Source organism: Oryzias latipes, chromosome 13, assembly GCF_053564925.1.
Source record: "Oryzias latipes strain Hd-rR chromosome 13, Olatipes_Hd-rR_3.1".
Taxonomy (NCBI): domain Eukaryota; kingdom Metazoa; phylum Chordata; class Actinopteri; order Beloniformes; family Adrianichthyidae; genus Oryzias; species Oryzias latipes.
This window is the reverse complement of record NC_136249.1, coordinates 29,563,939-29,588,401: the sequence shown is the minus strand read 5'-3', so window position 1 is coordinate 29,588,401 and position 24,463 is coordinate 29,563,939. Positions and strand designations below refer to the sequence as shown.

The window sequence follows — 24,463 nt, the reverse complement described above, 5'->3', positions numbered from 1 at the left end:
CTCTCGTGTTGACGTTGCTAGGAACGCTTCTTCTTCTCTCTTGTTTCCCCCGAGCATTTTATTCGGTGCACGTCCTTGACTTCCTTCAAGAGGTGATAGTAGAGGGACGTTTTTGCGGCCGTACCGACCCGAGGTCGAAACAAAGCTGCATTTTGCAGGACATTTTGGTGATTATGGGGTCTGCTGCAGACGACAAGAAGTATCTCCCTCCTCCCGGGATCGTGAACAGGAACTCGGTGTGGCTGGCGGGTATCGGTTGGGTCACCGCGGTGCTTCACAATGCTATCAATCACAGGCCGCCCCTGAAAGCAGGTTAGCATTTAGCTCAACAAACAGGCATTTGGTGCGCAGCCTCGGTATTTATTTTACTATACTTACGCGAAAGTAAATACGTTTTATTAGGGTTATTTTCTTGCTGGAACAATACTTATTGTAGAGAAAACCTAGAATACTGTTGGACAGACTAGTGTGTCGTTTTTATCTGGTTTCCGACCGATTTTTGTGTACATCTTTTGTTCATGTTTCTATAAGGATGCAACGATTCATTTAAATCAGTCTGGGTCCAAACTCTACCATCTAAGATTACCTCCTGAATTTAAGAGTGCTTCTTCCAGTGATCTTCTCCTGAACCTCACTGACTGAGCAGTTGTGGGATCCGCTTCGGTTTGCTCTTAGTTATTCCAGAGTGACCACGTCAAGCAGACTGGAGATAAATCCTACTTGAAGAATGGAATGTATAAGAAAGAGGTGGTGGTGGCAGGTAGCTGTTGCCTCCACCTCTGCTGTGGATGCTTCCACAGGCTCTTGAGGCTCCTGTTTTTCTGTTTAATGAATGAATTAATAATGTACCCATAAATATTTTTTTAAACTTTAGTTACTTAATCCAGCAAGTGCTAAACGAGAGTGAAAATAAGCTCTCTGCTAATTGGCAGTTGCAGTTTTTTATAGCTGCAACTCAAATGCTGTGCTGCTCATCCCACAAACGTATTGACCTTACAAATGTGTTCCAATTTAAAAGTAATAAACAGGTCTTTAAAGGTTTAAGACATTTGGCCAACCAGCATTGAGGATCGTAGGACAGCTGGGCTTGTAAACAAAATTCATAGATTTTTACCTTTTTTCCCCCCTTGTACAGAAAAACGATACTTTTTAACAAAATCCCCTTTTTTATTGAATTAATTTGATTGCTTTATACGTTTCCCCTTTTCCTTCAGGTGTCCATCGGCAATTTCTTTTGACAACGATTGGCTGGTTCCTCGGCTACCATCTTACAAAACATGAAAATTACACGTATGCGAAGCTGGACCGAGACATGAACGAGTACGTCAAACTTCACCCAGAAAAGTTTCAAGCAAAAGGTTAGTCGAGTTCAGTATTTTTGTTTGTTTGTGTAAATTCACAAGTTTGTACTCCATTTAATTTATAATTTTATTTTTAACTTAAAATAACTTTTTTTTACTCAAACATGCAATGTTTTATTTTATGTTCAGTTTATGAAGTAATTTTTTTTTTTTTTAATTCTCCGACTTCAATCCCTAGGTAATCAACCCTAGTGAAATGTTTAAATCTTTTCTGTTTGTTCTTCCTCTAGAAAAGAAGACGTTTGCAGAGATCGTCGAGCCTTTCCATCCAGTGCGCTAAGTGGTCGCTCAGATGGGGTAAAAACGGACGAGTGGACTATTTGCAGACGTGTTTTGAGCAGTTCTTATTTTGTGAAAGCTGTATTCATCACATTCTGTGAAATATATGTAAATAAAAAGTATCTAAATAGTTGTTGGAGGATTTCCTGAACGAGGCTCTTGAAGTGACCTTGACATTCAGCTGAAATTTCTAAATAAAAAGAAAAAACTTTGAACCACTTTTTTGTGATCAGAGGAAATCTTTTTAATTGATAGAACTCTGAAGCATTTTAAACTTTCATTAGGATTAACAAAATGGGAAAGAAGCACGGACCACTGCTGTTCTACATGGCAAAGACTTTTATTTTGAAAAGGTTGAATGGATTAGGAAATGAATATTTAGGACCAAACACTAGTTCCATAATTCCAAAGGTTAAGAGTGAGGGCATGGAATGAAAGCGGTTGAAATGTTTACATGTCGTCGTTTCAGTTGATGTCGGCTTATCAAAGTGGGCCGTTACTGAGCAACACCAATCATGCTCAGGTATTTCGCCGTCAGACTCTGAGTCTTCTTCGTCAGGTCGTTCATGACGGAACACAATCCTCTCAGGTGGAACTCGAAGAGCGCCTCTGAATCGGTGTCCTGATCGGGCTCCGGGCTCCAGCTGGGCTCCTTTCTCCTCACGTCCTGCTCCTCCAGGAGGACCAGACTGCTCTCCGCCGTGTTCCGAATGGTCCTCAGCATCATGAAGTTCCCGTACAGATCGTTGGCTTGGGCTGCTTCGCAGTTGTCCATCCAGTCAGACGGCACGTCCCGCAGCAGGCTCGGCAGGAGGATTGTGCTCTCCATGTCGCTGACCGCCGAGCTGTAGCGTTTCAGCATCAAGGACAGGCTGTTCTTCTTGAGCTTGGCGTCCGTGTTCTGCATGGTTTCAGGTGACGGATGGAATGGAGCAGTGCGGCGCGGAGCTGCCAGAGCAGATGCTGGGGTTTATGTAATCCTGACCCGGTGGGTTGATCGCCGCAGTTGCGCAAAAAGCATCATGCGATGAATTTAGGAAACCTCTGGATGCTATTTGGAGTCAAACTCTATTTACTTTTAAAAGCCAACAAGGTCTGGGAGTGTAATGACATCTGAATGTTTTGGCTCTCTGTCAACTGATAAAACAGTTAAATTTAAAGACCTCGGTTTTTGGCGTTTGACTTCATATTTAAATTCAAATTGTATGTCTTAGTTAAACAAGAAACAAAAATAAACTTGGATTCTTTAATTCAAAATGCTGGTTTTAAATTCAGGTTTTTCTAGAAATTAAAGCAAGATGTTTTTTCTTTAAATTTAGTTCATTTAATATTCTGATTTTTTGTGTGACAGCTTAACTTAAATGACTTAAATTCTGCAATCGTTTTATTTAAGTTCATTATTTTAAGTATTTTAAATGTTCGCAAGATGGCGACATTGAGCCACAAAAAGCAAGAGACTTGTTGCAATTATCAGTTTTTTTATTGTATTGTAACTCAGTTTTGGATCATTTTTCTATCAGATGAATGTATTTACAGTTGAATGTTTTGCAAAAACGAAGTTCACATCAATTGGTATGGAAAAAGTCAAGACACTGGTATTTTCAAACACGTTATTCTTAATCATGTTATTCTTAATCGTAATCCTCATTTTGAAGGCAACATCGTGAATTAAATATAAAACCCTTATTTTACATTCAGTTACTGCATTTACAATCAGCTTCCACACAGATCTGAAAAATCAGCTTCCCTAAAAGTAAAGTAATCGGACTTATTTATGACCATTTAGACGCTAAAATCTTACGTAAGCGTGTTGAAACTCAATTAAAAAACAGGTTAAATGATTTTTTTTAACAATACATTGATTTAAAAGGTAAAAACGGATTGAATTGCTTTAAAAGCATCTTTTTGTGCAAAAGCTGACCCATGGGAACTTAAGTCAGGTTCCCTCAACTGAGCTCTAATAGAAAAACCTGTAGAGGATTTTCAAAATACTATTTTTTTTTAAAATGCACAAACAGTTAAGGAAAGCAGGGAAGAATCTGTTCCCCCAGCAACACATCTGAAGGACTGGATCTTCATCAGAGGTCAGTGACCTTCTCCCTCCTGTCAGTCCACCGCTTTCCTCCGTTGACCATTGATGATGATTTCCAGGACGTGTGTGAGGTCCATCATTTTGGTGAGCATTTCCATGATGTCAGGATGCTCCCTGGCTCCGCTGATGAACTCCTCCAGCGTCAGCTCACCTGGGAAGGTTCAAAACGGCTTTTAAAAAAAACAAAACTAATCCTTTTTTTTAGGCAGAAGACCGCAGCTCATGTGGAAGTTCTCTCTGCATTGATCAATTCAAAGCAATCATTGAAGGAATTACCTTCTCCTTTGACGTCGATTTTCTCATATATTAGAGTCACAATCTCCTCTGGAGGAATGTCGTAGCTCCTGGTGATGTCCTGAATAGCCTGAAAGATGTGTTTTATTGAGAGTTCATGGGCGACATCTTGAGAAAAGCATCACTCTGTTTGTCTGACCTGTAATCCACAGAACATGCAGTTCCAGGTTGGGCATTAATGATGATGCAAGCAAGTATTAACCGGAGGAAATCCATCAGTCTTGGCTGTTTTGTGACCCATTTAATCTGCAATTAAGGTTACCGTAAAGGCCAAATTTAGCCCGAGGAAGAGGTAAGAGGTGTCTGGATTAATTGCCAGCTACGTATTTGCGGTGTGATTAATTGGGGGGGGGGATATGCAGAGCTGCTTGTTTCTGTGAATTTCAAGTCTCCTTATGCTGCAATAAGAATCTCTGTACCTTGAATATAGTCTCCAGTTCGTCCTTGTCAATTTTTCCATTTCCGTCTTGATCGAAGAGCTTAAAATACCACTTTAGTTTCTGATTGATTTCTCCTTTCAGCAGCAAACTTATAGCAGCAATGTATTCAACAAAGTCTATGTAGCCATCCTGCAGGAAAAGATGAATAAAGGTCCAATTAGCAAAGATGTTTTCATTATAATAATAATGCATTTTATTTTAAAGTGCCTATCAAAACATTCAATGACACTGTACAGATTCAAAAGTAAAACACAATTAAATGTAGACTTTAATTTAGTTTAGTTTAGAATTGTGCATATTTATAGCTTCTCTTAATTTGGAGCAGTTAGAAAAACCTAATTCCAATTTTATTTCCTATAATAAAGAAAGAAGTCAAACCACTTTTATTGTCAAAAAAGAGCTGAAATATTAATCCAAAAGTAAGATCACCAAATCACTTTCATCTTATCAACAGTGACAGTGTGAAGGACCCTTTACCCCCAATACACTTTTAACAATAAACCCTAACATTTATTTCAAAAAGTGAATTAAAATCTAACTCAACTTGATTTGTAGAGCACTTTTCCTGCAACAGAACACCTCAAAGTGCTTTACTTCAATAAATAAATGATAAAAACTGTAATAAAAGACACACATACACCTTCTGCTTTATCAAAAGGGTCTATCAAATCTATATTAAAACGCCTTAAAAAGATGAGTTGTGAGTTTTTTTCCTGTCATGGTCCTCACCCCGTCCATGTCAAACGTGAAGAAGACCTGGTCCACATAGCTGCTGGCTTCCTCCGTCATGCCGTTCATTTCCAGCATGGTCTTCAGCTCAAACAGCGTGATCAGTCCTGAAGGAGATTCCCTCATGAATTTGGTGTACCAGTGGTGCATGTCCTCCTCCAGGATGTCGTCCAGGCTGGAGCTGTGAGAACCCATGATTCCTGTGAGGGATTCTGTCTGTCACCCTGCAGAGAGGCTGCTGCCAGGCAGGGCGGTGGTTACCGAGGACGGTGTGAGTCCAGCACCTCGGAGTTCCAGCTGAAAGTGATGCGAAAGCCAGCCGTAATCTTTAAGCCTAAAGGAGAGATAACCCTTTAATGGGATAAATGCAGAACTTCTTGGAAGCTCAGGACTTTGCATCCTTCTTCACTGGATGCCAAAGTTCACTACAACGGGACTAAAAAAAAACCCCATGCATCTAAAAATAAAAAACTTTCTTAGAAGTTCTTCTAAATTTACATTTTAAGTCGGGTTAATTAACATTTAGACAATTACTTTGTCAGAGTCACAGTCATAGATTTGTCTCAAACATGTTATTTTTAAATGAAAAAGAGAAAATTCAAACTGAAATACATATTTGTTGTACAAAATCAGAAAATGAGAAACTAAAAAAATCAGAAACTGTAGGTCATAAAGTCATGTATTTTATAGAAACGTCTTTAGTCATCTAAACTTCTTTTATTCATTCTATCCATACTGCTCTTAAGCCTGAACTCTGTTCAACATTTGTGCAATACTTTACTATGTATAAATACATACGTGACAAATGAAATTTGAAATTAAAAATAGACAATGACAGCACAGTATGATTATTACAGTGAAAAAATAAAATGTTGCAAAATTCAACACATTTCCAGTTACATTTACAAACTATTTGCTCAAACTACTGTTAGGAAAGGGTTGGTCAAGCTCTCTAGAATTTACTAAATGATGATTCACAAACGTGTCAAATTGCAACATCGTAATATCACAGAACATATTCATAACTGCCCAAATAGGACCAATAGAGTCATAAATCTATTATTTTCTATTGCCTATCAGGTTCTTTATAGTGGAAAGATTATGGCAACTAAAGAGAACAGAGTTGCTTCAAGACAGAAATAAGATTAAGGATACTAGAGGGAATACTTTGATGTAAACCACAAGCAAACCTATATGCTATATTGCAGAACTAATATATATACACGTGTGTTTTTGAAGCAATACCCATTTTTTAAAACCTTTTTTTTTCTTGCAGAAAAACAAGTTTTTTTCTCTTTCATTTTCCAGTTATAAGAACTTGTGAGATCTTTTTTCAGAAATAATAGAATAAAATAAACAAAACAAAGATTTCTTTTTTATTTCAGTAATGTATGGTGAGGTTCACGGCTGGTGAGGCACTGACCATCTCCAATCACTCAGATATACAAATATTAACCCCATAGCTTATTTGATTAGCCATAGTTAAAGTGTGTTGAAATGTTCGTTTCAACATTTCTCTTCCGTTTACAAACTGGAGCTTAGAAAAAAGCACCAAAATAGTTATGATTGACTTATTTTTACTTATAATTAGTGCACCGTTTGTTCTCAAGAAACACATGAACATGTTTGTAAACGTTGTCCTTTTTCTTCTTCAGTCTCTGTCTCAATGGAGATCACCGCCAAAGACGCGTCTCCACAAATTCCAGAGTTTAGACACTAAATCCTCCATTTAGAAAATGAAGCTAAACATATTAATAACTATTGACAACTGCACTTGATCTGCTACCACTAATTCTATTATTCTTTAGCTGCAGTGTCACAATCTCTGAGATCACCAGCGCCCTCTGCCTTTAGGTAGGCGTACTGCATGTTTATTTCTAATGCTTTTTTGGTGGATAAGAAAAAGGTTAAAAGGTCACCAGCTAAAACTGGCGCCAATGTAAACAGACAGCTGGTTAGAAATAAACTAATTAAAAATAAAGCGTCTTTCATGATGATGGGAAGTGCATGGGCCAGCTGCAGCTCAGTTAGTATGCAAGGGAGGCACAGGATGTTGGTACCTCACCTGCTGCTTTCTCATGTATTTCAACAGGAAATTTGGAAATCCGCTACTTTTTTTTTTCTTTTAACCAAAGCCACACACACAGAAAAAAAGTAATCATAGAATAGACATGTCTAATATATAGTCCTATATAATCATTAACACAAAATTTCAGGTAATTATTTACAGTTATATACAGTTGCAAAATTCCCATTTAGGTCATCACAACCCTTTTGTGCCTCCTCTGTGCCTGTGATGAGAAACAACACAAAAACTTTAATAGTCACGAGAAAAGAGGGACAGCAAGAACAGAGTTTTTTTTCAAACCCCCCTATGCCTTTAAATGGCTGGAAAAAAGGAGTTTAAATCAAGTTATTGTACTTTGTTCCACACAGCTTCAATTATAAAGATAAAAATACAGTTTGGTTTCCATAAAAAGCTAGAAAATAAACATCTATTTTATTGGGTGTTTTTAACAAATTGCATATTTCTATTTTCTTTGTATAATAAAATAAATTTGCAGTCAATGAAAAGCAGATTCGCAAAAACAATCAAAGCTCAGGATGCTGTTAATAGTAAAGCTGGCTTTAGACGACTGGCCATTCTTAAAATAGGATTGTAGAAGGACCCGCTGTACAAGCGGACAGAGTCCATTAGCCTATTAGATTTACACAAGACCACTCAGGGAGAAAGTTGCAGCGCAGGCAACAAAAGAAAAATTACCTCAGCTTTACATGAAGAACACTATATGAAAACTGTCTGCTATGAGTCACTTTGAAGCCTAAAATTTATATTTATATATTTTATCTTATAATTTTATTTATTCCACAAAGAAGAAACTATCTTTTACCATAGCTTTATTAAAAACAACCAATGGATAACAAATGATATTTAATATAAATGTGACAGAATAGAATAGAACTTTATGTATCCCACCAATGAGATTATACTTTTCTACCATAGCTTTAATAAAAACAGCAGATAGATAATAAATAACCTTAAAAATACACTTCAAAATAAATAACAATTGCTGTCCGGTGTCTATAAGACGTTGTAGAGTCTAATAGCTGACAGGAAGAACGAGCTATGAAGGAATGCCTTAAAAATAATCAACTTTAGAAACCAAAAATAAATTAAAAAAAAGGAAATCCGACTTTTATATTTTCTTTAAACATGTAAAAAACGTTATTGTTCAAGGTACAGAAAAACCCTTTATACACTCCACATGTATCCCCTGATGGACGAAAACCAACAAAAGACAAAGTATACAGAAAAGAAAGAAAAAGAAAAACGAAAATTGTGCAACACCATGGTAGTAATGAGACAGAAGTGGTTAGAGATCTGTGACGCGAGCCATCATGCACCTCCTGCACCCTGTGATTGCAACGTACAAGGTCAGTTCTTGAGGTTAACCTAAAAAAAACCCTATTAAAAAATAATGATTTATTTATTAACACTCTGCAGTGAGTTTTCTTTGGGCTGCATGGATTGAAGCTCATTTCTACGACACTAAAGGATTCAAAGAATTTACGACAATTTTCTGTCTTCAAAGTTAAAAACATTTTTTTAAATGATTTAAATAGTAAGAAATAAGAAAAAAGGTTTTCAGAAAGGAACAAGGCACCATATTACTGATTTTTGGAAAGTTAAGAGCTTAAACATTTGGGAAAATTGCATTTATGATGAAAAGTAATAAAAAAAAAGTCATTTCAAACCTTAAATTTGCGAGTGAACCTGGAAAAATTATGGCTAAATCCATTTTTTAAAAATTAGTTCCTACACAGTAACCTTCTTACACAGTAACCGTTAAGATAAAAACATTTTAGTTTTCACAAAAAGGCTAGAATTTATTCAATTCTCTCATGAACTGCTCATTTTTCCTCTTATTTTATTAATAAAACCCACAAAGATAAAAAAAGATTTTATATATATATATATAACTATCTATATAAATACATGCATTAACCAAATACTGAAAAGAAATTTGTCATCACAAATAGGTTGCTTTTTGAAAATTCATAAAAAAATATTCAAACTGTAATAAATGACAGGAAAAAAAATGCATCCAGGATGAACAAAACAAAAAACACATTATGTTTAAACTATTTATTAATAAGAGTTTAAATATTTGGAAAAACTGCATTTGTGGTGAAAACTAATCTAAAAAAAAATCCAAATAATTTTTTAAGATTGTAGTCAGTAGACTTTCCTTTAAAACATACTATTTATACACCTTTAGCATAAATTAGTCAAGTAAGAAAAAGTTACGGTGTTAAATAGAAACCGGTTCTTATCATTGCATGTGGCTTCTGATGAAACCTCTATAAACAGACGTTATTCCAAATAAAACATGCAGCTTTAAAAATAAATATTTATAGTTTGACAGTGCAGACTTGGAGCAGCTGGGAGGCCTGAGGAGCCGATAAGACGACTGCCAGAGAGGACAGTGCAGTTTGATGAGGGAGCAACATTCTGTTTGCTGAAGAAGTTAATGATCAAACGCTGCAAACTGCAGTAACCCCGAGTTTCGCCGGGCACATGTCAGAACTATTAGCAGCTATAAAGGCAGGAAAAATAAGAAAAGAAAAAAAGGGGAGAAGCGGCAGCAGTGTTTGGGACTACATCGCCCCCTGCTGTTCAAAACCAGAAAATCAATGCAGTGGTAAACCAAAAACTCAAAAATTAAACATGACACACAAGCTACATGTTCCACAAAGCATGTTTTATGAATGCCTTAAATGGACACACTTTAAGAATAAATAAAAACTGATCAATATTGGTAATGAACAGCTCATTTAATGTACAGAAACTAGTTTATATCCTCTTTAGCTTAGCTTGTCATGATAAGTAGTTGGTCACACATTTATATAATAGTATGAGGTCAGTGTTAAAACTGGGGAACTTTGGGGGCTTCATAAAAAAACTGGGACATGTACATATTCACAGTAAGACAACGAGAAGCAAAATGACAACAACTGAAACATTGAACGCCCTTTGGAGTGTTTTAGAGGAGGGGTCCTCGACCTTCTTCAGGCCGCTTTAATGTCAGACAAACTTAACAGACCGGTTTGTATGAGGATAAAGCGGGGATTTTTTTTAAGCTGCCAATTTCCCTTAACTTTCAAGGGTAAAGTTTATCTTCTTTCTCTGTCAAATCTCTGCAGCTGGTTTACATTGTCTTAGTGCAGTGGATTTAGTGTTGAACCATTAAGTGTAATAGAGATTTTCTCTTAACCCAAAACATCAGACAACCGATTGCTGATTATTATGGTGTATGGAAACAACTGTCACCACAAATCCATATTTGAGAGTAAAGACTTCTGTTCTTTGTCTTTTATTTTGAAGTTGAAGGCTCTTCTGTTTCCTCACTGACCTTTTTCTGTGAAAAGAAACTTTCCAAATACGTTTGTTTTTTGTTAACCTTAATAGCTGAGGGTTTTAGATTTAACGGTCTGCGCTTTCAGAAAGTGGCGGATGGATTTTTGACGCCAAGCGACTTGACGCGTGCCAACAATGAGCCAGATGTGGCGGAGAGAATCCAGTCATTTTTCAAAATAAGACTTCCTTCAAAATCAGATTAGAAATGGAATGGAAAAGGTGTGGGTTGCGCTTTTGATTTTTCCGTGGCCTAACTGTAATGGTCCGCGGCCCGGGGATTTGGGGATTTTTAGGGAGAAATGGTTCACGCCAAATCTGGAAATGACTTTGTCACTCTTCAGCTGAGATCATTTGGATGACCGGGATCAGCTGCACGGCGCTTGGTCATCTGGGTTTCTGTGGTGTAAGCCATTTCCCGTCATGAGAAAAAGTCTGCAGAAACACGGTCGCTCACAAACGGCAGGAACCACCCCGGGACTATTATGGCTCATGACGGACCGAGTCGGGCCGGTTTTTCCAGTCTGCTTCTCAGTGCCGCGAAGACATGATGAGGGAAACCGGAATGATGTATGTTGAAGCAGAGTCCTGATCCTGCTCATACAGAAACTGTCTGAACACGTTGTGCACCATCTCCTTGCTCAGTGTGAAGTTTCTCAACTCCTCCAGTTGATCTTCTGGTAAAACGAACGTCAGCTGGTAGTCAACTACGTTCGAGACGTTTCTGCAGGAAGTGTATAAACAAAGAAAATTCAGTATTTTAATGGAAAAAAAAAAGGAAAAGGGTGGAGCTGCCATGAGTCTGGTTTGCTTACCGAAAAGGGTATATCTTGGCTTCGGAGAAGTATCGTCCCAGAGCAGGGGAGGACCTGTAGAGGTCAGCCAGCTGGGTGCAGCAGGTTGAAGCATGCAGAAACAAACAAGAATGTAGCGTTTGAATGAGGACACATTCCTTTGGCTTCCTACTGAAGATTGTATTACACTTCATTTACATCATTAGCTGCTGCAATGAGAGATGAACGGCTAACTTCAATAGACCACAAACCTATAGTGCTGAGAGGATAAAATGTCGAAAATAAATTTTTATTAATGAAAACATTTTAACAGAACTTGCGTTACTTTTAAGCAGCCTATTGCAGCTTGCACTTTTTATTGAGTCGAGACCTTATACATGAAATACAAAAGTGTCAAAAGTTTAGGCCTTTTTATTGCTAAAACAGTTGCTTCTGCTGTTGTGCAACACTTTTTCAATGCGGACGGGTTTTGTCTAGATAACATGAAACATTTTGGCTAGGCGTGAAAAACAACTGCACGGTTAGGAAGGTCAACAATTTAGTCTGACAGTTTTTCTCACAAAGCGTACAGCTCTACAAGTAAAAAGATGACGTTTTACATCTCTGAAAACCCTGTTCACCATTTTTGAAAGCGTTCTTACAGTCTTTTTACAGAGGCTGCACCAAGGATAATTTTTAACAAAATGTTATTTTGTTTTTTTAAACTTGTCAGTTTTCACGTTTTTTTACAGCAATTTTACTAACAGAATATTTGTGTATTTGAAAGAAACCTGTTCATTGTAATTTATAATTTTCAGTCATCTTAAAATCTAGTATACTACAATTTTGTGCTTTTCTTAGTCATTGCCCACATCCCTCCTGCACTGTCGTAGAGAGGAGCCACTGCATCTAAAGGCTTAGTCACAACTGCCCTTGCAGATAGATACTATGAGGGGAAAAATGGGCAAACCCGCACAGTTATGGAAGCGATTATGTAGCATAAATAAAAAGCAAAGTCAAAACCAGAAATGCTTTTTCATTTTCAAAATGAAGCTGCATTTTTTGACTCAAAAATATAATGAAAAAGCAATCCACCAAAATGCTTTTTCATTTCCTTCCTCAACACAGCTTATTCTGTCACTTAATTAAAATTAAAATGGTATTTGACATTTCATTTTCAAACAGTTCTCTGGTAAATGTGTAGCATAATTCATTTAGAAATGTCTAATTTGACCATTAAAATGGATTAATAGAAATGCTTTTTAATTTTCAAAATGAAGCTGCATTTTTTGACTCAAAATTAAAAAGAAAAAGCAATATTTCAAAATGCGTTTTCATTTCCTTCCTCAATACAGCTTATTCTGTCACTTAATTAAAATGATAAAGAAAATGGTATTTGACATTTCATTTTCAAAAAGGTCCCTGGTAAATGTGTACCAAAATTCATTTAGAAATGTCTCATTTGACAATTAAAATGGATTAACAGAAATGCTTTTTAATTTTCAAAATGTAACTGCATTTTTTGACTCAAAATTAAAAAGAAAAAGCAATATTTCAAAATGCTTTTTCATTTTATACTTAAAACCGCTCATTCTGTGTCATAATTCAAACGAAAATGCAAAGAGGGGATTGCATTTGCATTTTAACATCCACCCCGCGCAAGTTGTCACAATATTCAATTCGAAAAAGCATTAGCAGAGGGGAGGCGGGGCGATGACGTCACTGCTTTCTCCGTGTGTCCGGCTGCTGACTGACGCACACGCACCAGGAGCAGACTGTTAGCGGCAGAGACAAGGGTTTTGTGATGGTTGTGAACTTCTGATGACTTTACACAGCTTCTCAGGACTAAGTAACTGCATGTCCGCCTTCTGCGGTCCTCCTCCTGACGCACCGCGGACAAGCTTTTGTTCTTCGGACCGCCAGCTGCCTTCGCACAGCGGAGCGCGAAGCTCCGATGATCGCTGAAGGCGGAAATGCTGCTACGATCTGAGAAACCATCATATGAATTTGTGTTTCCAGTGGTGTCCAGAACAAAATAAAGACTGATGTAATTCACAGATATTTACACCTTGATCTGCAGCTTCGCGGTGAATTTGCTGTTTGTTTTATTAAGATCCAGGAATCCAGGTTTGAGCAGGCCAGGTCCAGCGGTTTGTGAACAGGACCCGGTTTTACGTAATCTTAATATGAAAAATGCAGCAGAATGTTCCTTTAGCTCCCTCGTGAATCAGAAGCTGTGAATCGTAAGCCAACTTTAGCGTCGTCTGACCGCACGGATTTAAAAACATAATCGAGCAGAGCAGGCCGTAAAATATTAGCATAACTGTTATAAAAGCACATTATGAAGATAGTCTCCTGCAGCTTCGCGCTGAGTGAGTGTTTTTGGTCCAACCAGCAACGTTTAGCATCGAGAAATCTGCTGTCTGATGATGGAGCTCCAGGTGTCATCAAACAGTAAATTCACCGCGAAGCTGCAGATCAAGGTGTAAATATCTGTGAATTACATCAGTCTTTATTTTGTTCTGGACACCACTGGAAACACAAATTCATATGATGGTTTCTCAGATCGTAGCAGCATTTCCGCCTTCAGCGATCATCGGAGCTTCGCGCTCCGCTGTGCGAAGGCAGCTGGCGGTCCGAAGAACAAAAGCTTGTCCGCGGTGCGTCAGGAGGAGGACCGCAGAAGGCGGACATGCAGTTACTTAGTCCTGAGAAGCTGTGGAAACTCATCAGAAGTTCACAACCATCACAAAACCCTTGTCTCTGCCGCTAACAGTCTGCTCCTGGTGCGTGTGCGTCAGTCAGCAGCCGGACACACGGAGAAAGCAGTGACGTCATCGCCCCGCCTCCCCTCTGCTAATGCTTTTTCGAATTGAATATTGTGACAACTTGCGCGGGGTGGATGTTAAAATGCAAATGCAATCCCCTCTTTGCATTTTCGTTTGAATTATGACACAGAATAAGCGGTTTTAAGTATAAAATGAAAAAGCATTTTGAAATATTGCTTTTTCTTTTTAATTTTGAGTCAAAAAATGCAGTTACATTTTGAAAATTAAAAAGCATTTCTGTTAATCCATTTTAATTGTCAAATGAGACATTTCTAAATGAATTTTGGTACACATTTACCAGGGACCTTTTTGAAAATGAAATGTCAAATACCATTTTCATTTTAATTTTAATTAAGTGACAGAATAAGCTGTGTTGAGGAAGGAAATGAAAAAGCATTTTGGTGGATTGCTTTTTCATTATATTTTTGAGTCAAAAAATGCAGCTTCATTTTGAAAATGAAAAAGCATTTCTGGTTTTGACTTTGCTTTTTATTTATGCTACATAATCGCTTCCATACACAGTAGGTTGCCCGCAGGAAATATCAAAGTTGCAGACCGTGAAACCATAGGGTAAAACCGTTCAGGCACAACTTTTCTACAGGCCCGCTGTGGGCAACAAGTCAGAGCGAACACTTCTACAACATAAGAGTAAATTAGGTGAGATGCCAGCCTTTTTTCCAACCCCATGAATCCTGTGCACTGCACAAGGAGCCCGTTAGTGCTGTTCAAGTGATTAGTGTGCACTTGTGTTAGAAATGAGGAAATTAGACAACCAGATACAGATTTGCCCCATTTTTTTCCTTCTAGGGAGTCTGTATCCACTGGTAAGGGCAGTTGTGACTAAGGCTTTAGTTTTTGTGATAAAATCAAATCGACCATCTCTGATTCTCATGGAAATAAAATATCGATATTAAAGAAATTGTATTTTCAGTTACATAAAACAATACTCTTCAATGCTTTTATTGTTCAAGGTGACGCTAAATTAGGAGTCCTAGATTAAATGGTAGAATGCAAATAAGCCACACACGGCATAAAGGGCTTACGCAAGATTAAAGAATGCGTTTCTCCTGAGAAATACACATTTTCTCGTAAATTTCATTGTTTTACTCATATGTTGTTGTATGTGAGCTAAAATGTTGAGTGTGATGAAAGGATTAGGATTTTCTGATTGTTTAAAACCTAATCAGAAACAATCAACCAAAACTATTTAAATAGGACCTTTTATGCAAACAAAAATAAATCTTTTCAAGGACACAAACACAATGAATAGAAACCGAATTAGGATAGGAAGAACAATGAACGTCTCAAACCTTTAGTTGAAGGTCTTCAGCTGCACCCTCTTTAAAGGAGAAATTGGAAATCTGGAAACTTCCATTAAAATACTGAGGAACTGTAAACAAAGAGCTGTCATATATGTCATCTTTGTCCACGTATGTCGCTGTTGGGAGAAAAAAAAAAGTTGGGTTAAAGCTTTAAATGTCTTACTACAAAAAGCAATTTGATAAATCAGCACTGTAACAAAGTAAAAGCACATACACATCCAGAACATTGGTTATTTTTATTCCAGGGTGGTACTGCCAAACAAAAAGTCCTGGAATATCATGGTTTATAGTGGACACACCTTATTTTCAACAGTTAAAATAAATACCGTGCAGCTCAACTAGTTTTCTTTTCTTTTCAGACTCAAGTAGAAGAAGTATTTAACTATTAAATGACTGGCATCTTCCCTACTAAACTGATTATGTTAACCCACTAACTACCTGCTGAGCTAAATGGTAAAGCACATTTTAAATATACACTTTTACAAATATATCCTATGTGTACTATTCACACAAGGCAAGAACAAATTGAATTTTTTTTAAATAGTTTTTTTTCTTGGTCGGGGTTGTTAAAGTGCCGCTTTGCAAATGTGATCTATAAATTCCGGCGTCCAAATTACCAATGTTGTATGTTCTGTAGTGACTTCTTTGTTTTCCGTTTTGTGCTTAAACTCCAGTATATTCCAAAAATCACTTGGCATGGGAGCATGTGTTATTTGAGTGGCATTTAGCATTAGAAATACAAATCAGCTTTTCTCAGAAGTGTCATCTTAAATTGTCAGCGTTTTCATCTTCCTGCTCAAACTGATGCTGAACATCGTCTTTTCTGAAATGAATCACGCTCTCTAATTTTCAACGTTTAGGCTTTATGAAAATTGAATATTTTAATAAGTGACATTTTTTACCATTAACTTGTGCAGGCAATTTTATTTATTTATTTTTTTTTTTATCTTAAACCTCCCAGAGTGGCTGATAAATAACATTTTTAAAGACTCACTGCAATTCGATCTATTTTTAGTATTCCCAGTTGTCTTTTCATTATGATTATGCTGTTTTTAGCCAAATATTCTTTCTTAAACTGTCGCTTTCTAGGATATAGTTTCTGCAGAGCTGCAGCAGTTCATTAGAAATTGCCCTCTGAGTTTTGGGTGGGACTTGTTGGCGTTAGCTTACAGCTGCTCACAACCCCAACATGACATTAGCGATGTAATAAAAAAATAGCGAGCAATCTTGGACCTATCCAGCCGTAGTTTTATGTGCCAGATACCAGCTCAGATGAGGAAAACATGGCTCTACAAGTGGTTGCATCAGAATGGAGTGGAGCAGGGAGCTTGTATCCCACCGATTTTAGCACTTACATCACTGCTGCAAGCTTTTTCAAACCACATGTTGAGTCTGCAACTGATTCAAAACAACTTGAATTAAGAAATACTCAGAAATGCATTTTTTAACTTGATTTTCTTTATACGTGTCTTCCCTCGTGAGAAAAATGCCACAAGAACATTTTAATTTCATCCAGGTGGGTCTTTAAGGAACTAAAAAGAAATCAAACAGGTTGCAATGAATTTAATTTGAAATTTTCATATTTGATTTGCAAATTGCAATTGCAGCTAAGACTTTGAACGTGTCTACAAAGTTTAAAAACAAACATTTTTTGCATAAAAGACCAATTCCCTACCCTACTAAAACTACATAGTATGGTGCTACGCAGTGCCATTGATTTTATAAGCAATTCGGACACCATGCTTAACGGCAGACATCAATGATTTCCCGAAATAAAAACCTGAACATGAACATTTTATGAAGACCATTTATGGATTCACTGTGTTTTGATGATGAAAACTTGGATAATTTATATAAAAAAAATTAACCAAAACACTTTTTTCACATGTAAAATCGTTCAAACGCAATGGTCTATTCGCCAATCTGAGCATCGATGCACATTGGTTTTTCACAGAGACTTCTGGGAAATGTCTAGGGCACCGGATTTTGGAATTGTAGATTTGGAAAGTTCTACAAAATGGCAAACACACTATATAAGAGGAAGGAATTTAGTCACAACCAATGTATGTTTTAGACTTTTGGCCATTTTGTTTTGTTTAGTTTTTGGACCAGAGTGCAGACTCTCACACTGGCACACACAGGCAGAATAGATCACGATATTTAAAAGATGCAATAAGAAAAAAAACAAAAACGATTTGTTCATTTTTATATTTCCTTTATACCGGTACTTCAATAAATTTGGCAACATTTTGCATTAAGCAACTTAAGAACCACTGATTAGAGAACTTTACCTGCACATATTGCTAAGGAGATGACAACTATGATTGGGATGAGGACAATAATGAAGACGATAATCATCCAAACTCGGACTTTCCAGAAGACGTTATGGTTCAGCTCCTTGTACAAACGGTTATTCTGAAACAGAAACACCTGAAATTCTAAAGATGAGGCTTTAACTGGAGCAAGAAAAATGATCCAAGACTGGATTCTGGGAAATTAATTTGTCCAAATACAAGTAACAGCAAAAAAAAACAAGAGGTGTGTCAACAATAAAATAGTCAAATAATTGACATACCTCCAGAGTGGAAAGTGGCCCCCTTCCATTCCTCTGATGATCCTGTCCCGAATTCACCTCCCTAATATTACCCCCATTGGTCTAAATATAAACATAAAACAGAAATTTGCCTTATTTTCTGCTTCTTTTTTTAAATCCATTTGAAACAGTTTCACTTCCAAAATGTTTGGAGCTCACCTGTGGAGAAAGAAGCTCTGCGTCTTCACCTGCCACACCTCCTGTCTCTGTTGGAACTCTCTGCGTTCAGGAAAAAAAACAACTAAACGTGATTTGTTTGTTTTTTAATAAGCAAAATCATTTGGTTCACAGATCAATTATTTTATCAAATCGTGTGTTTAATTTTTATTGTTACAAGACTGAAATCTTAAATTTCTACTAGAAGTCGCTTTTTTATAAGACAAATAAACACAAATAAGAAGGGGAAAGTGTTTACATTATGGAATTTCTTTGGGATTGATCTTCTTGGAATGTTTTTAGTTTGGAAAATCATAATTCATTAACTTACCACGTCATTATTCCAAGAAGGGTCACTCGTTTTAGTCAGCATCTCCATGTTCATGATTTTCGGCGCGCAGAACCCGGAAGAACAGAAATTTACCTTTTATAAACGGATAATTCCTCCCTAAACGTCTCCCGCAAGGTGTTCGGACTCTTCCACGACAGGTGACACTCCTATTTTCCAACTTCCAGAAGAATGCGTGTCCGCGGAGGTATTGCTCCCCCTCAGCGCTACAGGAGGTCTGGAGAAGGCGGCGCCACGAGTGGAAAAATTGGACTACAGCGCCAATCCCAAGGACGCAGGAGTTCCGCACTCCTTTGGTCTCCGCGCTTTTACGCACAGCCGCCTTTAAGGGAAGCGGCGGCGTGGAGACCTGACTCTTGGCTGAACGAGCGCGTGATGATCTGCGTGTGACGTAACATTCCTGTAAATGATCATTTACTTTAACCACCGTGGATTTTTTTTATGACACGCCAACAGCCTACCTGTGAGTGACTTTTTTTTCCTTCTTATCACGGTAATGGCGAAGCTCAACTGCGGCGACAAAATATGCACACATTTATTTTTACCCATCTAAAGGAATTTTACACATTTATTATCAGTTCAAAATAACAATTAAGTTGGAAATTTTTGAATAAGAATTACTAAAGACTAAAAGCATCATACAGTGAATAACTGTTTCCAGTCTGTGTAAACGGTTTTCTTAAAACAAGTCAGATTTCTGGATTTTATGTCTCTCATGGTTAATTCAGATTACAGCCAAAGCACTGAGACGTTCTCGAGGCACATCTGAAATATTTAAGTTAAACAAAATACTTCTAATGCTCCCACAGCACCACAGAAATTAGATCATTAAATCCCTTTTCATTGTCATCATCGGCCCAAAGATCATAACTGAGTCAAATTTTTGTTGTTTGGGAAGCGCATAAATATTTCACATATATAGCACTATTTTTTGCCTTAAAATAGAACAAATGTCACATTTAACTCCACTGTGACTATTATGCATGATGACTTCAAAATGCCACTGCATAACATCAAAATCGGCAGGTGGCCGCACAGTGGCATTTGTAAACAGGAAGTGGCAGTCACATTTTTACACGCCACTCAGTGGATGCAGAGTTTTTAAGAAAAAGTTACAATTTCACGGTCATTTTTTGACGTCAGCAGCCGCCTGGGCTCTTTTGGACTTTTTGGGGTCGTGTGGCAGCAGTCCAGTGACAGGCCGGTGGCAGGAAGGCAGCAGCCAGTGACTGACTGATAGGAGAGTCCCCAAGGTCCCCAAAATCGTCTAGTATCCGGTGAAAATGAATTTGAAGAAGAAACAAAGATGACATCACAACAACAAAAAAAATTAGTGGTGCCAAACTATCATGGGACTCAATATTTTTAACCTAAGTAACAAAACCAAAACACACCTTGTGGATATCCAAAGGAAGTCATTATGGGATGGCCAAACGACCTGTGCTTTAACATCCTTTTTTTTTGTGGTGAATTTCACACGTTTGCACTGTTGTAGAATAGACCAACATGGGAAAGGAAAACTTTTGTTTAAGCGATCATCACAAAATTTCCTAGACAGCTTAAGTCTACGACAACAACCAAAGTTTCTTTGTCCTTTCTTTGACCATGGGTGGAGGCCGCCACCTTGAATATATTTATAAAAAAAAGAAAAAAAAGAAAAAAATCTTTAGAACAGCTACAAAGTCAAACTCCATCCAAGGATTTCGACCTATCGCTCCTAACTCCTTAAGCATCTTTAGGAAGGTACTTGGTACAAAATGTTGCAGTTAGTTTGAGATATTGGAGGACAGTCACGTGGAAAGCTCAAAAAGTGACGTTCACTTATTGCTCATATTTAATCAGAATATTGTGAAAACGTAATACATGATTCCCTGGCTCAGGCGAAAGGAAACGATATGAATATATCAGGAATGTGGGCGTGGTTAACAAAAATCCTGCATTGCCAAGGAAATCCAAGAATTAACATGTGGCTATTTTTCTAACGAAGACTGACTAACCATTTTGAAAAAAGAAAAAAAAATTAGCTAATAATTGGTCTTGTGCAGCTCTGACTGGTGTGGGGGAGGTAGAAAGAGAGACGTAGGGGCCTGAAGTAGTCACTTAGCCAGTGAGGACTTCTGGTTGATTTCATATTACATGAGAGCATTTTTCACTTCATATTTGTCCAAATATTTGAGCAAAGTTCTGCTGCAGACTCAGATTAAAAAAAACTGCATTCCATTGTTTTCTTGGATTTTAGAAAGGAGATCTTTAAACAGATGACTTAATCTTCAAAACAAAGGAGGACTTGTGTTTATTCTACAGACAAACAGAGAGGAGCTTCTAAGAGGCAGCTGTGGTTTTTGATGTTGAACTGCAGGATGTTCTCTAAACTAAAGGAGGAGGAGAGTCTGAGAGCAGGGAGGCCCAGTTTAGCATTCAGCTATTTTATTTTATAACTGATTTTGGGCCATATAAATAAAATAGAATTAAAGTGATAATGCAGTATACATATGAACACTTTCCATTCCCTGGCTTATTTTATTAAAAAATTGGATTTACAGTCCTGTACACAACCTCTTGTCTCTTAAATATTTGAGTCACATTTTTTTGGCCCAAATTAAGACACTACTTACCCGAAAAGTGATTGATTTAGGGCTGCTTTGTTTCAGAGAAGACTGCTGTCACAAAACAGGCAGACGGCTGGTTCCAATTGCAGCAGATTTGACTAGCACAGCTAAAAGGCCACAATGCTAAATCAGGGTCAGGCAGGCAGGGGTCAAAAATGAGCATGAGAGCATCAGAGAATAAACAGGAGCAGTCTGGATCAAGGTGAGATTCGTGGCAGGCAAACAGAGTCTGAGACAAGCCGGTGCGGCTCTAACACTCAGTAATGCAGGCAGAGTGGCACAAACAATACTTGGCACTGAGTGAGACTCAGTGCAGTGCTTAGGTGTAGTCTGAGTGATTGCAAATGAATGTCAGGTGTGTGGCATCCAGAAGCTGTGCGCTGGGGTTGGTGGGAGATGAAGTGCACTCAGAACTCTGGAGATGGTTCCAGAGACAGAGCTCTGACTTCTGACAGAGCCCCCCTCCTGCGAGCGGCACCGGAAGCAAACAAGCACAGTATAGATAGACTTACCAAACCAGTGTTTTAGCTTTGTCCTTGTCACCCATTTTCAGGTTAGTTTTTTGACCTTGTAGCCTCTTAACTGTAACCCAAACATGATTTAAAATACCAAATAAAACTAAAGTTTCGGCTTCTTTTTCTTCATCCAACTAAAGTGAAAATTATGGCCTACATACTACATCAAATACAGTAAAAAGTTAGAATAAATGTTACTTTTCTTGATCAATGGTCATAATCAACACAACTTTTACATGTTTATATTTACTAAAGTCTCAATTTTTATGTTTAATTTAATTTCAAATGAAGTTCTTTATCATCGGTAAGAATTCTCCCGGACTTTTTAAGAAAGAGCATTCACGTGTGCTGTCTTTTCTTTGCTTATTTGCTTTGACGATGTCAAAGTTATGTCAGAACAAACTGCCTACAGCAATAAAACTCCAAAACACCTCTGAGCAAATTCTCTGCATAACTTTCTTTTTGTTTGCACCGTCGTAAAGCTCAAACATGACGTCACATAGGAACTTATTTCCATATTAAGAAAAGCTTTTTATTTAAACATTTCTTTGGATCTGAGCCACCCCACAGCAGCAGTTTCTTTTTATTTGCATAGAAAATTATTTAAGACATTGACCAACGTGCAGCAAAATAAAACTAGGCAAAGCAAAAGTTCTCAACTTAAAGTGATTTGCTATAATATTACACATGAATATATATGCAAACATGTAGAAAATCAAATATATTTTTCTCCTATTTGTTCTTATTTTCAATAATGTGCTTACAGTCTCCAGATATGGAAGTGCACTGTCAACAAGTCTTTGACTTGTTTTTTATTTTTTTTAAGTCAAAAAAAGGTTTAGCAGTCATGGAATCACTCACAACAAACTTCCTGCAATCACAGATACAGTATTAACTGCCATGGTGATTATAGTTTGCAGTCCACGTGACAGGTTTGGAAAACCACCAGGAGAGGGCGACAGCGAAAAAAAAGGGAATGAAGACCCACTCCGATTAAAATCCTGTTTTTTAAATATGTTCTTCTGGCATTTTTCTGATTATGGAGGAGAAATATAAAAAAAATCTTATTATTTCTTTATTCAAATTGTAGAGAATCAAGAGCAGACGAAAAATGCAATTTAAAAAGACGTAGAAAATGTGTTGTGTGGGCCACAAGCTCCCTGCACGGCTCTAATCTGATGCATCCGCTTGTAGACGACTAGATCCATGTACGTCTGCGTTTTCCACATCTGAGCTGACATCTGGATCCAAACTGTACGGCTGAATAGCTCCGATACGGCTCGCCATTTTTGCTTCACCTCTACTGTTTGGCTACATTCACACCGTCCTCTGCAATCAATCCGCGTTCAAACTCTTGTGTTCACGCGTTAAAACTACATTTCTATTTGATTTTTCTACAACCGTTTTCAGGCTCTATGCAGAAATGGATCCATTAAAAGTTAAACCAGATCCCACTTTGACCAGTCAGGGGCTCTGATTTGGTTGTTTCACGGAGGTGCCAACTGTTTGCCAGTGACTGCTTCGACATTTCACACCAAGCCTCTTCCAACTTTAGGTGGTGGACATGTGCTAGGAAACAGTGAAACAAAAAGAAGAAGCCCCTTCCTGCCTTTGACCACCGTGGGCCAAAGGTGCGTTCAAGAACGCGCTGAACACGCAGTGTGAATGTTCTATTAGAGTATGAGAGGCTGTAAGCTGTAAACAGCTTGCTGTGCACCAACAGCTCCACAGGTTTTTATGTTGTTTTTTTTTTAAATTTTGGATAAAAACAGCATGATCATAATTAAAAGACCACTGGCGCTGCTTTGAAAATAGCTCAAAGATGGTCGGAGTGGGTCTTTAACTGTTATAAGGGACATTTTTCAATAAAAGCACAGAATAACTTACTTTTCTGGTTTTGATCTTTTATGTAAACGTTCATGAATCATTTTTTGTCTCCTGAAGCGCCTCTTCCTGCCGCTCCTCTGTCTTAACATCAACCTGTATCTGTTCAACAGACTCAGAAGACAGCTGTTCCTCCTCCAAATCCTCTGTGCTCTTTACTTGTTCCTCCTCCAGATCCAGGGCTGGCCTGTTGTCTGGGTCACTCTGTGTTGTCCCAGCCTCTGTCTTTTCGCAGTCCTCCTCCTTGTTTTTGGTTTTCCTCTCACTGCCCGTGTGCGCAGATTCCGGTTCCTCTGTCAGGACGCTGAAGGTCTGTTCCTCGTTCCGGTTTTCTTTCAGTTCACTCGGGGACGGATCCCTTAGGGGGGCTTCCACCTCGTCTCCGGTGGACCTCCTGTGCTGTCTTGTGGGCGGTCGCCTCTTGAAAGACAACCGTGCACGGGTCTGCGTAGAGAAAATGGAAGAACTTAAGGGATACTAAACCCAGTAAAATCTGGCATTTGTATTTAAAAAAAAAAGCAGAAACTATGATAAAATCCTATTTTTCTTTGCCCAAATGAATTCAGCAAACTTCCCAAATCTTGTTAGAGTTTGCGTGAGAGCATCAAACGAGCAGCACATGGAGAATCTAACTAGGCTAAGGGGATTATGACTTCAATCCTTATCCAGGACCTGCTTAAACTGAAGGTGCACAGTTCAAGGTGCACACAGGTGTGGAAGATGAGCTGTGACATCACAGCTCAGTGGGCGAATAGCGTGAGGAAGGTTTCACATGTTTCAGAAGCAAAACTTCCTCTTGCATACATAGTTAAGTGGGATTCAA

At 37.9% G+C, this 24,463-nt stretch overlaps 5 protein-coding genes and 1 long non-coding RNA gene across 9 annotated transcripts in view; 2 read left to right on the top strand and 4 right to left on the bottom strand.

Annotated features, from left to right (window-relative positions):
• Positions 1-61: 61 nt before the first annotated feature.
• ndufc2 (NADH:ubiquinone oxidoreductase subunit C2) lies at positions 62-1,858 on the top strand. Its single transcript, XM_004075283.5, has 3 exons — positions 62-312; positions 1,215-1,358; positions 1,592-1,858. The coding sequence occupies exons 1-3, from the start codon at positions 174-176 to the stop codon at positions 1,639-1,641; spliced, it is 333 nt and encodes a 110-aa protein (XP_004075331.1). The 5' UTR covers positions 62-173; the 3' UTR covers positions 1,642-1,858.
• Positions 1,859-1,961: 103 nt separating this feature from the next.
• On the bottom strand, positions 1,962-2,611 carry thrsp (thyroid hormone responsive). The gene has a single exon (XM_004075284.3). It carries the CDS (start codon positions 2,545-2,547, stop codon positions 2,137-2,139), a length of 411 nt encoding a protein of 136 aa, XP_004075332.1. The 5' UTR covers positions 2,548-2,611; the 3' UTR covers positions 1,962-2,136.
• A 490-nt stretch (positions 2,612-3,101) lies between these two features.
• Positions 3,102-21,539, bottom strand: guca1c (guanylate cyclase activator 1C). The gene is made up of 5 exons (XM_004075285.5): positions 21,248-21,539; positions 5,196-5,529; positions 4,446-4,595; positions 4,009-4,096; positions 3,102-3,883 (listed from the first exon to the last, which is right to left on the bottom strand). Exons 2-5 carry the CDS (start codon positions 5,388-5,390, stop codon positions 3,747-3,749), a joined length of 570 nt encoding a protein of 189 aa, XP_004075333.1. The 5' UTR covers positions 5,391-5,529; positions 21,248-21,539; the 3' UTR covers positions 3,102-3,746.
• On the bottom strand, positions 9,938-19,012 carry c15h3orf52 (chromosome 15 C3orf52 homolog). Its single transcript, XM_004075518.5, has 7 exons — positions 18,615-19,012; positions 18,287-18,346; positions 18,110-18,190; positions 17,826-17,949; positions 15,523-15,650; positions 11,427-11,497; positions 9,938-11,335 (listed from the first exon to the last, which is right to left on the bottom strand). Exons 1-7 carry the CDS (start codon positions 18,666-18,668, stop codon positions 11,143-11,145), a joined length of 711 nt encoding a protein of 236 aa, XP_004075566.1. The 5' UTR covers positions 18,669-19,012; the 3' UTR covers positions 9,938-11,142.
• LOC144996858 (uncharacterized) overlaps positions 18,953-24,463 on the top strand; it is a 16,942-nt gene continuing 11,431 nt past the window's right edge. Inside the window, exon 1 of the long non-coding RNA XR_013659643.1 lies at positions 18,953-19,095. This is a non-coding gene — a long non-coding RNA (uncharacterized LOC144996858). The remainder of the gene's footprint in view (positions 19,096-24,463) is intronic.
• The window catches only part of zgc:153184 (capZ-interacting protein), a 17,894-nt gene continuing 15,694 nt past the window's right edge, over positions 22,264-24,463 (bottom strand). For all 4 annotated transcript variants that reach the window (XM_011482312.4, XM_078956612.1, XM_020708101.3 and 1 more), the window contains one exon: positions 22,264-24,084. In XM_011482312.4, coding sequence (XP_011480614.1) covers positions 23,674-24,084 — 411 coding nt within the window. In that variant the 3' untranslated portion in view covers positions 22,264-23,673. The remainder of the gene's footprint in view (positions 24,085-24,463) is intronic.